The 18,057-nt window shown below is 40.6% G+C and overlaps 1 protein-coding gene across 4 annotated transcripts in view; it reads left to right on the forward strand.

Moving 5' to 3' along the window:
- Nucleotides 1-17,571, forward strand: part of LOC143510480 (calcium-activated potassium channel subunit alpha-1-like) — a 90,596-nt gene extending 73,025 nt beyond the window's left edge. For 3 of the 4 annotated variants that reach the window (XM_076999870.1, XM_076999873.1, XM_076999871.1), the window contains 4 exons: nucleotides 267-385; nucleotides 9,978-10,187; nucleotides 15,056-15,084; nucleotides 15,786-17,571. In XM_076999870.1, the coding sequence (XP_076855985.1) occupies nucleotides 267-385; nucleotides 9,978-10,187; nucleotides 15,056-15,084; nucleotides 15,786-15,970 (543 nt within the window). In that variant the 3' untranslated portion in view covers nucleotides 15,971-17,571. Of the gene's footprint in view, nucleotides 1-266; nucleotides 386-9,977; nucleotides 10,188-10,812; nucleotides 11,878-15,055; nucleotides 15,085-15,785 lie in introns of those variants that run through there. The other variant, XM_076999872.1, reaches the window with a different exon arrangement.
- Nucleotides 17,572-18,057: the final 486 nt, after the last annotated feature.

The following is an 18,057-nucleotide window of genomic DNA, read 5'->3' on the forward strand; positions in this document are numbered from 1 at the left end:
AGTTTCTAGATTGCAGTAACAGAGAAAACTGTTGTACCCACGCAGAGTTGACCATCTAAAAGCAGGTGTATTAAATGCGTCCTGTTATGATCTTTCATGCTGACTACTGAAGTCAAATAGGCAAAGCAGTCTGATGTTTGAATACAGTATGTGTATGTAAGATTTTTACACACGTATTTGGTCTTATACCAATTTACAAAATAGTTTTTATGTACTTATACCTCTACAAGTACTGTACATGATTGTGTTCATTGTTCCATTTACAGGAAGGAGGTTTATATGGTGAATTATTCTGCAAGGCAATAAAAACGTACAACATGCTGTGTTTTGGAATATACCGGCTGCTGGACATGCCCCGCACCACCGAGACTGACTGCGTGAAGCGGTGAGTCAACCACATGTTTACACATGACCTACATGTTGGTTAAGATCTTTGTCACATGTGCACAAATATTGTTCATGCAAGATCCCTGGGTGTCGTTTCTTAAAAACATCAGCATTCAAAGATATCACACTGTTAACATCACAGTGTTTATTAGGTACACTACTCATTAACGCAAATCTTGAATCATCCAATCACATGGCAGCAACTCAATGCATTTAGGCATGTAGACATGGCCAAGACGATCTGCTGCAGTTCAAACCGAGCATCAGAATGGGGAAGAAAGGTGATTTCAGTGAGCTGGTCTGAGTATTTCAGAAACTGCTGATCTACTGGGACTTTCACGCAAAACCATCTCTAGGGTTAACAGAGAATGGTCCGAAAAAGAGAAAATATCCAGTAAGCAGCAGTTCTTTGGGCGCAAATGCCTTGTTGACACCAGAGGTCAGAGGAGAATGGCCAGACTGGTTCAAGCTGGTAGAACGGCAACAGTAACTCAAATAACAAGTCATTACAACCGAGGCATGCCAAAGACCAGCTCTGAACGCACAACACGTCAAACCTTGAGGAGGATGGAAGACCACACCGGGTAAAATTGGAAAAACGGTGCCTGGTCTGAGGAGTCTCGATTTCTGCTACGACATTCAGATGGTAGGGTCAGAATTTGGCGTCAACAACATGAAAGCATGGATCCATCCTGTATCAACGGTTCAATCTGATGGTGGTGGTGCAGTGGTGTGGGGGATATTTTCCTGGAAAACTTTGGGCCCATTAGTACCAATTGAGCATTGTGTCAGTGCCTCAGCCTACCTAAGTATTGGTGCTGACCATGTCCATCCCTTTATGACCACAGTTTACCCATCTTCTGATGGCTACTTTCAGCAGGATAAAACGCCATGTCATAAAGCGTGAATCATCCCATACTGGTTTCTTGAACACAACAATGAGTTCACTGTACTTGAATGGCCTCCACAGGCACCAGATCTCAATCCAATAGAGCACCTTTGGGTGGTGGAACGGGAGATTTGCATCATGGATGTGCAACTGCGTGATGCTATCATGTCAATATGGACCAGACTCTTTGAGGAATGTTTCCAGTACCTTGTTGAATCTATGCTAGGAAGGATTAAGGCAGTTCTGAAGGCAAAAGGGGGCTTAACCCAGTACTAACAAGGTGTAGCTAATAAAGTGGCCGGTGCATCATAGGGCTGAACGATTAATTGCATTTGCGATAATCTCGCAATATTTTAAAACGGGATTCTCTAATCGCACAGGCTGCGATTTAAACTGGTCACGTGACTTGGGAGCGAGCCGAGCCGTGCACGAACGGAGCAAACCCGAGCAGGAGGCAGGGAGGTGGAGAAGTGAAGTTAACACAGCACACTTTAACTTGTTGCACAATGGCTTCAGGTTCGACAGAAGCTGACACAACTGAAAGTCTAATACCAAAGAGGGGCAGCACATAAGTTGTGTGGAATTACTTTGGCTTTAAAAAAGATGCTGCTCAACGTCAGGTACCCTGCAAAATGCGCCTTGCTACTGTTGCTACGACGCGAGGTAACACTACAAACTTTTTTCAGCATAAAAAAAAAACACCACAAAGCCTCGTATGATATTTGCAAGGCTAAAATGCCATGACCAGTGCTGCATCTTCAAATACGCCAAGTACCAGCCGACAGGGATCACTGACCAAACTGTTTGAAAGTGTAACTCCTTATGGATATAATTCGAAGCGGCACGCTGAAATAACTCGTGCAGTAACAGAGTTCATAGCGAAAGACATGATGCCCGTTAATATAGTGAACAAGCCCGGCTTCATGGCTTTGTTAAACGCACTGGATATGCGCTACCAAATGCAGGGTTGCCAACTTTTCAAGATCGCTTGGAGTGAGATATGAACCTGGAGGAGGTGGCGAGTGTAAATTGTTGAGAAATCGGATGTGTGGCGTGAGAGCGTGTGAAGACAGTCAAATGCGTGTGTCTCACTCTCAATGCGTGAGAGTTGGCAACCCTGCAAATGCCCTCACGCACATATTTTAGCCAAGTTGTTATACCTGAGCTGTATAAAAAATGCCGAGTTTCAGCTGAGCTGAAAACAGTGGAAAAAATCGCATTTTAAATCGCAATCGCAATTTATAGATAAAAAATTGCAATTCAATTATTTTCCAAAATCGTTCAGCCCTAGTGCATCACATGTATGTGTCAGGGCTGGCTCGGATGCTACTCCTCCAGCTGCCACTGGAGGGGGCTCCCGAGTCAGTGACAGGCTTAACAAGCGCAATCCAAGGAAGCTTGTTGTGACAGATCACTGCTGATTAGTTTTGGCTTGCCGTTATGCTCTCAGCCCTTTCTCTGTTTCCTCAGTCACGATGTTGCGTTCCTATGTTAAAGGTGTCTCGCCACCTTACTCTCTCTCTCTTGTTCTCTCCCTATTCTCTGCCTTGTATTATTACTTATTTGAGTGTCTATCTCCTGCACCGCTTATTGGCCTATCTCAAGTTTTCCTCCAGCAATTTCTCTTCCTATCCATTACTCATTTATTTTGGGAAGGGTTTTGTTTTGTTGCAGCGTTCGCCTGCTGCCAGGTACTTCCCCTGGTGTCCTTAGTTTCGTTGGCACGCGTTGAGTTTTTTCCACGTTCTTTAAGTTGCCTTTATTATTTTCCTCCCATGCTTATACGGTTGAGTTTTGTCTTTTCACGTGTTGAGTATTCCACATTGTTTTCTGTTGGTTTTTTTCTCCCATGTTGTTGGGTTGTGCTGTATCATTGTGTACCATTTTATTATTCACACAATGAGATGAAGTTGAGCTGAGTTGTTTCCTGCGTCCTCTGTGCCAAGCCTGTTCGAGTTCAGGCAGTCAAATCTCTCGATAACTCGACACATGTTTTTAGGGTTGAGCTTCATTTTGCGCGTCGAGTTTTCCGCCTCCTTTAAGTTTCGTTTTGTGTGTGTTTACATGTGTGCAGTTTGGTTTCTCTGTCACGGTATCTGTTTGCCCATGTGTGTGTTTGGGCTAACAGATTCTGTCCCAAAATGTCTTCCGGCTTGTCCGTATTTGTGTGTTTAATACAGCCCAAACCGCTTAACATAAAGACTCAGTTCAAACTGCGTTTTGAAGGTCTTGACGCTGGGAAGTTTCAAATTTTTAAAATTCCTATAGGAATGAATGACGGAATGTTCATAACTTCAAATTATAAGTGCCAGTTAGAGTGTGTGCTGTCATGAAAAATTATCAAACATCTCCTGGATAAACTGCTGTAAAATCCTTCAACCTTCGCCTAGAAGCTAACTTTAAAGTTTAGATGGTAGAGAAACTTCTCCTTTCTGGCACACCAAAATATTTAATCATTGGATTAATTAGTTTAAGAGTTATGAGCATTTGTTTGGCCCTAGGCACCGAAAACTGCCCCATTGGCTCCCATGTAAATTTCTCAAAATTAGAATTAGATTTTTCACAATTTGCCTCTGTGTTTAACTTCTCATAAATAAGACAGTATTGGGTCAAACCACACAATAACACCAAAATCATCAGGAAGGCGTCCTTTGTAATACAATCTCTGCAGTTAAGCAATAAGTTAAATATGTCTCGAACTACGACTAGTGTGTTTGGAGGGTGCAAATCAGATTAAACAACCCTTCTTCACTCAGAGTAGCAGTGACAAGAGTTACAGTTAATTTTGAGTGTCTCTTCCCCCACACGCACACACGCAACCACATATATCTCTCTCATACCCACTCCACACTCACCTCACAGACATACACATACATACATCATCTCTCTCATATCCACTCCATACACACACACACACACACACACACACACACACATACACCTTGCGTCTCATACATACTCCACACTGACACCCACACACACATGCATCTTTCATGTATGCATCTTTCTTTCCACAAAGACACATATATAGCTAAGGAGGTGTTGTCATACACAAAATACACCATATACACCTTCATACACACAACATATGCATCATATATGCCATACACACTATACACCTTCATACACATCACATACAGTCCCATGAACCAAAGCACACACAATGCATTCTAATCCTCTCACAACCAGTAGCTCCCCGCACACACACGCACACACATACGTCTGTCTCATACACATGCCATACAGACACACACAGATGCGCACACCACACAGACACATACATACATCTCTCTCATACTCACTGCACACAGATACACACATACCTAAGGAGGTGTTCTCATACACACAATACACACTGCACACCTTCATACACATCACACTATACACCTTCATGCACTATGCACACTATATACACTAGGGCTGCACGATTAATCATATTTTTATCATTATTGCGATATTAGGTTTCATGATAAACACATCGAAAGAGCCACGATAACGCCTTTAATAACATCAAACTCAAATTGCATCACCTGTGTGCATTATCCGCGTCCAGCAATAGAGGGAGCTCTGCAGACTATGATCACGTGACATAAGTAGGCAAGAGGCAGAGCGAGGTGAACACGCTCATCAGACATGCGATTTCTTAAGCCTGGTTTACTTGACGCGTTGCGAGTGGAGCGAGGGTCCGCACGGCACAAATTATGTAATCTCGGTAGCTCTGCCCATGTGCGAGGGCCTCACATGCTGTCGATTCGCGAGGTCGTGCACCTCTCAAATTTTGTAACTTTGCGTGCGCCGTACCTCTGCGCAATGAACAAAGGCATGTTTGCAGGGTTCATACACCTTAACAAGGTGGAATTCGAGCACTTGTACGTCACTTTCAAGGTCCATTTCAATACTTCCCAGCATGTTAAACTTAATTAAGTTAAATATTTATACATACAGTGGGGAAAAATAAGTATTTAGTCAGTCACCAATTGTGCAAGTTCTCCCACTTAAAAAGATGAGAGAGGCCGGTAATTGACATCATAGGTAGACCTCAACTATGAGAGAAAAAATGTGAAAAAAAAATTGAGAAAATCATTTTGTCTGACTTTTAAAGAATTTATTTGCAAATAATGGTGGAAAATAAGTATTTGGTCAATAACAAAAGTTCATCTCAATACTTTGTTGTATATCCTCTGTTGGCAATGATAGAGGTCAAACGTTTTCTGTAAGTCTTCACAAGGTTGGCACACACTGTTGCTGGTATGTTGGCCCATTCCTCCATGCAGATCAGAGCAGTGATGTTTTGGGGCTGTCGGCGGGCAACACGGACTTTTAACTCCCTCCAAAGGTTTTCGATGGGGTTGAGATTGGGAGACTGGCTAGGCCACTCCAGGACTTTGAAATGTCCTTTGTTGCCCTGGCAGTGTGCTTGGGATCATTGTCATGCTGACAGACCCAGCCACGTTTCATCTTCATTGCCCTTGCTGATGGAAGGAGGTTTGCACCCAAAATCTCACAATACATGGCCCCATTCATTCTTTCATGTACACGGACCAGTCGTCCTAGTCCCTTTGCAGAGAAACAGCCCCAAAGCATGATGTTGCCACCCCCATGCTTCACAGTTGGTATGGTGTTCTTTGGATGCAACTCAGCATTCACTGTCCTCCAAACACGACGAGTTGTGTTTTTACCAAATAGTTCTACTTTGGTTTCATCTGACCATATGCCATTCTCCCAGTACTCTTCTGGAACATCCAAATGCTCTCTAGCAAACTTCAGACGTGCCTGGATATGGATTGGCTTAAGCAGGGGGACACGTCTGGCACTGCAAGATCTGAGTCCCTGGCGTCGTAGTGTGTTGCTGATGGTAGCCTTTGTAACGTTGGTCCCAGCTTTCTGCAGGTCATTCACTAGATCCCCCCTTGTGGTTCTGGGATTTTTCCTCACCGTTCTTGTGATCATTTTGACCCCACGGGCTGAGATCTTGCGTGGAGCCCCAGATCGAGGGAGATTAGTAGTGGTCTTGTAGGTCTTCCATTTTCTGATTATTGCTCCCACAGTAGATTTCTTCACACCAAGCTGCTTGCCTATTGCAGATTCAGTTTTCCCAGCCTGGTGCAGGTCTACAATTCGGTTTCTGGTGTCCTCCGACAGCTCTTTCGTCTTCACCATAGTGGAGTTTGGAGTGTGACTGTTTGAGGTTGTGGGCAGGTGTCTTTTATACTGTTAACGACTTCAAACAGGTGCCATTAATACAGGTAATGAGTGGGGGAAAGAGGAGCCTCTTAAAAAAGAAGTTACAGGTCTGTGACAGCCAGAAGTCTTGCTTGTTTGTAGGTGACCAAATACTTATTTTCCACCATTATTTGCAAATAAATTCTTTAAAAGTCAGACAAAATTATTTTCTCAATTTTTTTTCACATTTTGTCTCTCATAGTTGAGGTCTACCTATGATGTCAATTACCGGCCTCTCTCATCTTTTTAAGTGGGAGAACTTGCACAATTGGTGACTGACTAAATACTTATTTTCCCCACTGTATACTCGAAATGATTTGAAAAAATTCACTTTATCATATTATTTAATGGTTGTTTATTTTCAAAATGCCCAATGTTAATGTCTTCACGTTCTCTCATGTTTCGCCCTGGAATTACAAAAGGCTCGTATTTATTAATGTAATACAAGAAAACTGTTCAGTCAGACAGCTATTTGTTGTGAAATCAAGTTTTACAATTTTAAGTATTTTCAAGTACTTTAGCCTAAATTCCAGCACTTTTCAAACCTGAAACACAAAGCAACATTAAAATTCGTCGTTCCTTCCCCTGTTTTTGAGGGGTGTTTCTTTATACTACCACATATTGTTTCGGACAACACTGCAAAGAATGTGATGCGGCAAGTATAAACGCTTCCGCCATTCACGGAGGTTCGCACGAGGTCACTCGCGAAAGTATGAACTTAGTCGGGAAAAAAACGAGCACAGCCAGGCCAAGTGTTTAATCAACTTTAAATAAATACTTTTAATGTCTTTTTTTAGGTTGTACAGACAAACAGCATTTTACAGAGTATACTTAACTTTTAGAAAAAACTAAAAGTTTTTGTGCTTTTATGTTTGCTATGTTGCTTCTGTGATGCTGAGCTCTAGCTATAATAAGTTTGTGCTATTACCAGAAAAGAGAGCTTTTGTTTGTATTTTATTTCATTTATTTTAACCTTATTTTATTATTATTTATTATTACTAAATGTTGAGAGCCTTGCACCGCATAAAATGTTTGCACTATTATTAATTGTACACGTGTTATCTAATTTTAGGTTTCATCTATTGTTGAATAAACCTGCAAAATATTTGGAATTATTCTGGATTCATTACACAGTAAAATAAACAAAACAAATTAATGTGCTGCTGTTCAGAGAGACACTACATTCTGTATTTTAATCTTAATTTATCGTGTTTCACATCGATATCGGGATACACACCACTACACACCTTCAGACACACCACATATATTCCCACGCACCATAAACAACTTAATACACACTAGACCAGACATGGGCAAACTACGGCCCACGGGCCGTATATGGCTTGTTAGGCTTTTTAATTTGGCCCGCCGAAATTATTGTAAAAACCTCGATAATTTCTCAACTCATCTGCAATACCCTCGTTTCTCCAATAGAGAAGTCCCAACACATTGTCCAGACACATTGACCTCTGTTGGCATGTAACTTTCCCTCTGCCGTTTTTGCCCTTCGGTAAAAATGAGCGGACCAAAGAAAAGAAAAGTGGACACGGAGTGCCGAGTGTTTAAAAAGGAGTGGACAACAAAATATTTTTTCACAGAGGTCCGATCAGCGGCTGTATGTCTGGTATTCCAAGAAACGATTTTCAAATAGTACAATATTAGCCATCACTTTGCTATGAAGCATGCAAACTACGCTAGCAAGCAGTCAACAGAAGGACGAACGGCTACTGCTCAGAGTTTGGCAGTTTCTCTACTGTGTTATGAAAAAAATGCATATGGAAATTTTGGAGGAACATCTTTTAATTAAGTGCAATGTGCGCATTGACGGTTGTGAAGGAAATATTGATTATATTCATGTGTGAGTCATGTTAATCATGTCCATGCAGACACTATAGCGCAGTCTGTGTGAAAAGCACTGCTTGCACTTAGTAATTAACTGTGACCATATTGAAACTTTTTTTCTGTAAGACTGAAGTTTTTTGTGCTGCAGCAGAGTTAGAGATAACATTGCTTATCTGTTTCCATGCACCCAAGGTTGAATCCCAGGGAAACTGATAACTGCTCCTGGGAAGCAGGCATCCTTAGTTTTTCTACACACACTTTGACTATAAAGAATCTGGACTGAGAGAGACAGTTCAGAGTTACTGCGTGAAGCGTAAGCTTCACATCATATTTTTATACTTTTTATATTTTGTAACTCTCTTGCTATCAAATAAATACTGCTTAATATATTATAAGACCTCGAATTCTGTGCCATCAATTCCACCACACAGTACAGTAGCTTAATTAACACTCCGCACATCGCTCTCAATTTAAAGAGCCCTTTCTAGTTTCTGCTGCAGGAAGGATATTTAATGCAGTCTATCTCTCAGGACAATCCGTCCATGTTTTTGCGGGATTTAAAACAATTAGAAATTATTGAGATTGAGTATTTCGTTATGTAATAATGTGTTTTGAATGTTGAAAGTGTTCCATTTATCTTTTTCCAGTAAATGTTGATTTCATTAACTTTGCACCTTCAGTTGAAATGTATCAAAATAATAAATTAAACTGCGTGTCCAATTGCTCCTGACCCGGCCCCTCTGTCAAATTTTAGAACCTATTGTGGCCTGCAAGTCAAAAGGTTTGCCCATCCCTGCAGTAGACTCTATACTCTAACCCAGTCACAACCAGCAGTTCCCCCTCCCCCCCACACACACATACATCTCTGTCTCAGACACACACAGACACATACTTAGGGAGGTGTTGTTCACCTAAACATACACATAAACACACACACACTATACACATTTTCATAAAAACATGTTCACACGCTCACCTTCTTTCATGCCATATACGCACACCATATATACACACATTCACACAGAGTCATACCTAAGGTGGTGTTCAAGTACACAGACACAAACACACACACATAGTATGCACACAATACCCTCACTGTACACACTTTCGTACAAACACTCGCACTCACCTTCATTCACACATGCACACACCGTACACACTACAATATCATCACATCATATGCACCATCCACACTACACAACTTCATACACACCGCATACATCGCATATCGACTCTGATCGTCGATTATTTATATATACCAACCAACGCGGCCCAGTGTTGGTGACCACTGCTCTAGGGCACATCTTTTCAAGCCCTATAGTATTTTCCTTTCTAGTTTTTGATTGATGATTTATATTTCAATGATTTACTTTGATTATTGTTGAATATTTTTACATTACACTAATGATTCTTATGCGAATAATGATTATTTTATCTTAATGATTCAAATCTGAATGACTATTATCTTGTGCTCCTGCAGCAATTGGTGGTGGTGGGGGGTTACTGAACTATAAAATTGAGGGGCTTAGGTGCCTGGTTTGTATTGTTTAATTACACACACTCCCTCTCCCTCCATCCCTCTTTTATATCCATTATCTTAATCTTGCATTGTCATTCTCTCTCTTCTCTTTCACAGGTTTGTAATCACCAACCCTCCATATGACCTAGAGCTTATCCCTACGGATGTGGTCTTCTGCCTGATGCAGTTTGACCCTACTGCGGGTCAGTCGTGCACCACGCTGTCCCACTCCTCCCACTCCTCCTATGGCTCAAGCAAAAAGAACTCGACCACCACAGGCCCACGCAACGGTCGTCCAAAGAGCCGCGATCCGCGAGACAAGCAGAAGTATGTTCTATAACATGTTTCCTGCTCACTGTAACCTCTCTCCTTGATTCTCTCTGTCTCTGTCTTTCTCTATCCCACACACTCTATCTTTTTCCTCTATTCCTTTCTCATTTTGTCTTTCACGTTCTTGTTCTCTCTCTCTCTCTCTCTCTCTCTCTCTCTCTCTCTCTCTCTCTCTCTCTCTCTCTCTCTCTCTCTCTCTCTCTCTGCCTGTTTGATGTTTCTGGCTTTGTGCTGCTGAAAGGCAGAGAGAATCTCCTTCATGATCACCTGATCTGATGTGATATTTGGTCTGTACGGTGCCATCCTCCTCATACAAGTCCTTGTGAATGGTTAATCTTGCCTACTATTTTAGCCACATTACATTTAAAAGTGGTGCATTTTTCCTTCAGTGTCTGAATTTTGGTACAGGGTTGAAACATTTTTGCACTGTCACTGCACTTTAAGCATATGTCATCTCAGTCATCTCACTATGATATCAGGATTCTCTCTGTCCAGTAAATTAATTTTTTGTATTTTGCTGTTCTGGGTTATACCCTTGTGTTCCTCCTGATGTAAAATGTTATTTCCCTGTCATGGGAAAATCCCATTTTAAATCAAAACCCCACCTTATTGCACTTCCCAGCCTACTATGTTGGTCTTCATTCGGCACTGATGGCTTTACAGCATCTCCCTGCACATGAAGACCACTGCTGATGTTTCAGTACTTCTGTACAGATCACTGCCTTCTCATTGTTTCAGTATTTCTGTACGGATCACTGCCTTCTCAAAGTTTCAGTACTTATGTACAGATCACTGCTTTCTCAGTGGTCCAGAACTTCTGTACAGATCACTGCCTTTAGACAGACAGCCAAGTTCAAGGTCTCCTTCCTTGAGAAACAGGATGTGCTATTCATTTCAGTTTCTGTCCTTATCTCCACTCTTCTGGAGCAATTGATATTGCCATGTACACCACTGCAGTGTTACTAGGCCAGATAAATGGTTGTTTACTGCTATTTTAAAAGACTGATGATGTTTTGACTGACTGAATATGAGTGACCCCAGAGGTCTGATTATATGTATTTGTCATGGTGGAGCAGTTTTGAGTCTATGCAGTCATCAGGATAGCTGTCCTCATCAACTGGTATCCAGGTCTGAAGCATGCTATTCAATGTCTTCATATGGACCAATAATCTCAGTCTCAACCTTTATCTCACTAACAATCTCACTCTGAATGTCATATATTTTATTATTTTGATCATATAATTATGTGCATGCATTTATTTTTATAACAGTTGCTGAACAAATATGGAAATATTTCTATGGATAGAAAGTTTTCTTTCAGATATTTACAAATGTAAATTTTCACACAAATATGTTCTCCTTTTAGCCACTTCAAATACAAATTCGAAAACTGAACTCAAAAAACACCTTGACTTGTATAAACAAGAATATCAGAGGAATAATCAGATTAAACATTTCTGCAACTGATTGCTATGAAACATGCTAAGAAACAGTTTTACTTTCTTTACTGAATTCTTTGCATATATTCATGGGTGTATCAGAATTCCTGGACCAAAGTGTATAATTTCCTGGATGTAAAAAAATATGTGTAGAAAACCTTACAGATTTTTTTGCTGAGATATTTATACTCATTACATTATTTTTATTTATACTAAATTTACTCTAATAAAACATCTTTTTTTCTGGAATAAAGGAGTGATCAGCTGTTTGTTTTCCCACCTTTCCCACTTGTTGCAAATTACACGTGATTATTATTTTCTGTTTTTTTCTATAACCTGCATCTTCCTGTACCTTATCCTAAACAGCAAATAAGAAAATTCAACAAATGCAGTCATATAACATGGGCTCTGATTTACTGACCTTAACACAAGCAGTGCTGACACATTTGACATGATTGGTAGATTTTCTTTTACATTTACGGCATTTAGCAGACGCACTTATCCAGAGCGTCTTACAAAAGTGCTTTGCATCTGATCACAGTGTGCTTTGCATCTGATCACAGAATTCATCCTAGGTAATAGTAGCCTACGGATAGGCCAGAATTCAAGATACCATTGAGTCAGACTACTACTAAACTACAGGAGTCAATATCATTACCTAGTGCTTTGCAAGTTAAACGTTTGCCACAAATAACCATAGACAGACATACAATTTAAGAACAGCAGCAAGTGCCAAGTTAGTGCTCTGTTAAGAACTCAACAAACAGGTGAGTCTTCAGTCTACGCTTGAAAATAGCAATAGACTCTGCAGTCCGAACAGCTAATGGAAGATCGTTCCACCATCTTGGAGCCAGGATGGAGAATAGTCTGGAGCTTTGTCTTCCATGAGATTTTAAGCATGGAGTTTCGAGTCGAGCCAAGCTTGAGGTTCTGAGTGCTCCCTGTACTGATCGGCTTTTAACCATGGACATCATGTAGGGAGGGGCTAGTCCATTTTTGGCTTTGTAAGCAAGCATCAAGGTTTTACATCTGATGCGTGCTGCTACTCGAAGCCAGTGAAGTGAACGTAGCAGAGGAGTCACATGTGAGAACTTGGGGAGATTGAAGACCGTGCTGCAGCATTTTGAATTAGTTGTAGAGGTCTGATGACCCGTAGAGGAAGACCTGCAAGTAGAGAATTGCAGTAGTCCAGCTTTGAGATGACTAGAGACAGCACAAACACTTGAGTAGCTTCCTGTGAAAGGAAGGGTCGTATTCTCTGTATGTTGCAGAGGAGCAATCTGCAGGATCTGGTCAGTTTTGAAAAATGTGTTGAGAAGGACAACTGGTTGCCCAACGTTACACCTAGGCTCCGAGCAAATTCTGATGGTGTTAACAAGGTGTTCTCAAAGGAAACTGAGGTCGTTGTGTGGGTTTGGGGTTCCTTTTGAACTTGTTTGTTTTTGCTTTGTTTTGTTCTACACTAAAAGATTTTACTTGTATTGTAAAAGATGTATTTTTTTATTTTTTATTTCTTTGATGCAATTAGTGCAAGCTGAAAGGGGGGCATGGGATGAGGGAAACATAAACACGAGCACATGGGGAACATCAAACAGAAATAGCAGCAACCACAACAATAGCACATGGAGGGGTACCATGTGTGTCATGGGTGAATGGATTACACCGTGACAGAGCCCCTCCCAAAGGCATTGCTCGCAAAACACCCATGGGAAGGATGGTTGACCTTAGGCCCTTGAGGCCAGACATGGGCAGATTTCAGGATCCATCATATGACAGACAGGAGCCAGGATCTGATACTGGACAAGGAGCAGGACAAGAGAGAGAATCACAAGGACAATGACTGTGATGGGGGCGGGTACACAAACAGAGACGGGCAGAGACAGGAACATTAAGGGTGATGATAACAGGGACAGGATCAGACATTGTGATGGAAGTGGAAGACCAAGCAAGCGGACAAGACAGGCAGTAGGGGAGGGGTCCAATGACAGTCCTGGGAGCCAGAAGAAGTGGCAGTTTGGGTACAGCAGCTGTGGATGGCTGCTATGAACATGAGGGGTCCAAAGGCGTGGCAGACACGTCAAGAGAGGGGCCATTCAAGGTGGTGGACATTGCACAGGGATGCCGTGCCTACTGTGGTGTCAGGCGCTGGAGGTGTGTCCCCGGCTCCAGTGTCAGAGGGTGGTTCCAGCCCAGAAGCAGACTCTGGCCAGGTCTTTCTCTTCTTCCTCCGTTATAAGAGCCCAAATGCATAGCCAAGTCTTCAGACAGGCAGACCAGTCACATCTCTCCCCATCCAATGGCATCCCTAACAAGCAGCTAGCGTATAATTTTCTTTCTCTCACTTGGCTGCGTGGGAGCATCGGGGAGGCACATCCAGGAGCACACAGCCATATCAAGTCCTTGCACAGACAGTCACTGCATTTCTTGGTGGCCCAGAACAGGAAGATGTTAAAAAGGAAAACACAAAGATCAACAGGCACTCACTCACAGCAAACATGGCAGATGTGACGACAAGTCTGTTCATTGTGAAAACAATGACTAACAAAGGGAGACATCTACAAAGAGATTTAAATATGCTTACTAACAATGTGCGTAACAAGAGGCATGGGAAACGTATAGATCTAACAAGGGGGCTTGACAACAGATGAGCGGAACATAAACACATAAACAAAGTTTCATTTATTCTAACAATGTAATCCAGTGTTTTACATAGAAAATAATATGTAATCTGTGTAATCAGTGTCTTTAAAGCTGATTTAACAGGTTTTTTTTTTGGCTCAAATTTAGTTTTGTGATTTAATACTCATTAATCATAATATTCCAGAATCATCTTTGTTAAAATACTACTATTCTTTCTTTAGAAACATTGACATCTCTTCTGCAATCCACTCTGAAACATTTAGGACATTGAAGCATTAAACCATACCAGTGTACCATGACTTTGAATTAATATATTTGTCCTATGTGGTCTAAATAGAATAATTATGTAATTAGGATAGAATATATAAAATTGTATCTAAAACAAAAAATAATGATATTTAATGTGTGTGATAGATAAGCCTGATTGTTGCTGCCTCCTATTTCTGACCCTTGTCCTTGAGCACCCATGTGTAGAACATCAGTGTTTTCTCTGTTCTTAAACACCTGACCCATATGATTGGCTGATGGGGCCCTGGTTAGTGGTGGAGTCAGGTGTGCTGGAGCCGGGAGCACCACTGGTGTGTGCAGTGCTGGGACATTTCAGGACCAGTGCTGGAACAAACCTAGGGCAAACCCTGAGCATCGGAAGCTTAGAAACTTGTGCAACGTGAATGGATGTGCGACATGAATATTGGGAAGAAAAGTTTAAAATGAGCATGTTTTTTTTTGTATGAGGGAATACATTGTTCATAAGATCACACTAACAAGTTACCTTTCTCTCCAAAGTGCAACCAAGATGAGCAGAGAGGACACAGGTATGAACACTCAAACACATGAATGTCCTTCCCTGCCCCAGTGTCTCCTAACACCAGTGGTTAGGAGTGGACAACTGATGACCAGTGCATTCAGTGCCAGCCAAGCACCATGCTTCTGTTAACTCATCACTTTCTGCCCAAACTAACTGTTTGGTATTAGTGGTTGCATCAAAAACATCACAACAGTGCATGAGAGTTTGAGTGCTTTTCCTGCTTTTGCCCTTGCATTACACAAACATTTTCACAATTGCTGTTGCTGCTATAACCAGCAGTTAAGAATGCCAATTGGTTGGCAGTTTGAGTTTATACTCTGCATGTTTTTTTTTAGCTTTGGAGCATGACCAGATTCTTTAATTCAGTCTTGCTTAAACACTGCACTGACTTCTGTTTAGCTTGTGTGCTGGTAAGAGCAGTTGCTTGCTGAAATACACTGGGAGAATTGCTTTTGCTGTATTCTTGGCTTGATAAATGTCTAAAATGTCTTGACAAGAAACCTAAAAAGAACTATCCCAGAGACTCAGAAAAAGAGCATGGAGCATAAAGTTAAATAAGCATTTGAATGTTCAGTTGTGCTTCTGTAGTAGAGTGCAACAAAAAACAAACAAACAAAAAAGTTCAAAAACTCGATACGTAAGACTAATAAGACTAATGCACACACTGCCCTTGGGGGCTTTTTTTCTCCACTGTGCATCACTTTGCAGAAAAGACTTGGTACACAGATGAAGCAGAGAATTGCCTCAACAGAAAAACACCAGTCAGACCGATCAAACCAACACACCGCTCACATAAACAGTCTGGCCATGCAGTACAAACCTGCGACCAGTCCTATCCCTCCAATCAGAGAGACCGAAGAGGAGAACCCAGGACAAATCATGTGCATTGCTGACATGGTCCAGGTGCAACAGTCAGACTACTTTGACTGTTATTTCCCAAGATGACCTGGATCATAGAAGTAAAAAATATTGAGATAAACATGTCCACATTTTATTTAGCTACATTTTTGGTTGCCCAGGAAGTATACTTTTATTTGAACATGGTTAGTTACGTTTTTATATGTGAATATACTCAAATGTATTGTACATACTGTAGATGAGGGCAGACAATCATAGTGTTTTACTTCGCTAGAGCAGTTTGACTTTTATGTGTGAACTATGGCTAAGGGGCTAGAATGTCCTGATGTAAATGAACAGAGAGAAGCAGAAGCACATGTGAGAGTTGGGAGATCTCGGCATGTGCAGATTTTGCTTCTTCTCAGCAAACTATCGAGTGCAAATATGGAACAAGGTAATCAGAGACCATTGCCTTAAATGCAATAGAATAGAATAAAATAGAAATAAACATAAATCCACTCAGAGGAACAAGAGTCAGTAACCATGCATGCTGGCTTAGATCTGTGATGTACTACTTAATAACATAAACCATTTGTCTTACTGTATTTGTAGATAAATTAATAACAACAATAATAATATTCAGAATTTATTATTCATAATAATGTATTTTATATATTAGTTCCTAAAGCTTTTAAGTGCTATACATAAAAATAATTTCGAGTTCCCCTTTAAAAGCCACAAGCTTCATCATGATTGAGCTGTCTGGGTCAGACTGGCATGAATTTGATGCCACACATTGCAGAGTGGGCAGGTCCTCGTTTGGTCAAAGCCTCCGGGTTGGCATGAGGGTGAGACGAGCATAGATGTTCCTCATGCCTAACCTGAGTGAGCAACATGCAAATCATCTCACCAGTCCAGGAATAACTGACCACAATGACCGCTCAATCACTGATGGAGTAAATGTGGCTTGGCAGAATTATTTTTCAGAGATAATAACAGTATCATATTAAATATGGTTTCTTTCATCTTGTGTATATTTGTTTTTGATAATGTACTTACAATTATGAAAGCAACTAAATATTGTGTAGAACTAAAGAAGAGCAATTAAGTAAACAAATTTGTTAATAAAAATCAAACTTTTCCTGTACTATAAGTTAGTACATGCTTTGTATAGAGTTAATCATAGGCCTCATTAAATTTGTCACGGGTCTGGTCCTGTAACAATGCTGTACTGCACCACTGTGCACATTTTTTCAGTCAGTGTAGGCTGTTCTGAGATTAGCTGTCTGTTTGGCATTTCATCTTGTCTTTAGAGACATCTTGGCTGCACTCACCCTGAACACAAGCGCATTGCCATCAATGCAGAGACCAAACGAGGACCACCACAGCCTGCTCCAGCGAGAAGTGGCATCTAATAAACATTAAAGTTAACAGCTCAGCCATTGTGATCGTTCCATACAGCTACAGCATAAGTGCAAAGTGAACAACAACCTGGCTGAGAAAATCAGTATGGTTTTACCAGGCAATACATGCAATACATGTATTCCCATGCATACATTATATCAGGCAACCACAGTGAAAACATTTTCGCAAAAACTTTAATATTATTCCAGACACACACACACACACACATATATATATATATATATATATATATATATATATATATATATATATATATATATATATATATATATATATACATATAATAGATAGACAGGTAGATAGATAGAGGGTGCGTGAAAACACTGTATATTAAGACGTAATAGTGAAGTTTTTTTTTTTTAGCATTACACAATTATAATATTTCTTGTACAGATAGTTTGCAAATATCATGTACATGATTTCAGTTTGTATTTTCAAAGAATAAACCTGGGTGTTTTGTGATGTAAAGTTTGTGTTTTGTCCTTTAGGAGTAGAATTTCAATTCCACAGAAGTGAAAGTGTATGTATATTAAAATGGGATGATATTGTGTTATGACCTTTTCTAGGCTCCAGGCTGTAACAGGTATGTCAATAAATGGAAAATAGTGATACATTTGTACATGATGCCCTTAGGTTATTAAGCTTTTTAAAATAGATATGTCAGATAGGGAGGAATTTTTTTTTCAACTCTTGCATAAAATTAATGTAACATATTTGA

This window comes from Brachyhypopomus gauderio, chromosome 3 (genome assembly GCF_052324685.1).
Source record: "Brachyhypopomus gauderio isolate BG-103 chromosome 3, BGAUD_0.2, whole genome shotgun sequence".
Lineage (NCBI taxonomy): Eukaryota > Metazoa > Chordata > Actinopteri > Gymnotiformes > Hypopomidae > Brachyhypopomus > Brachyhypopomus gauderio.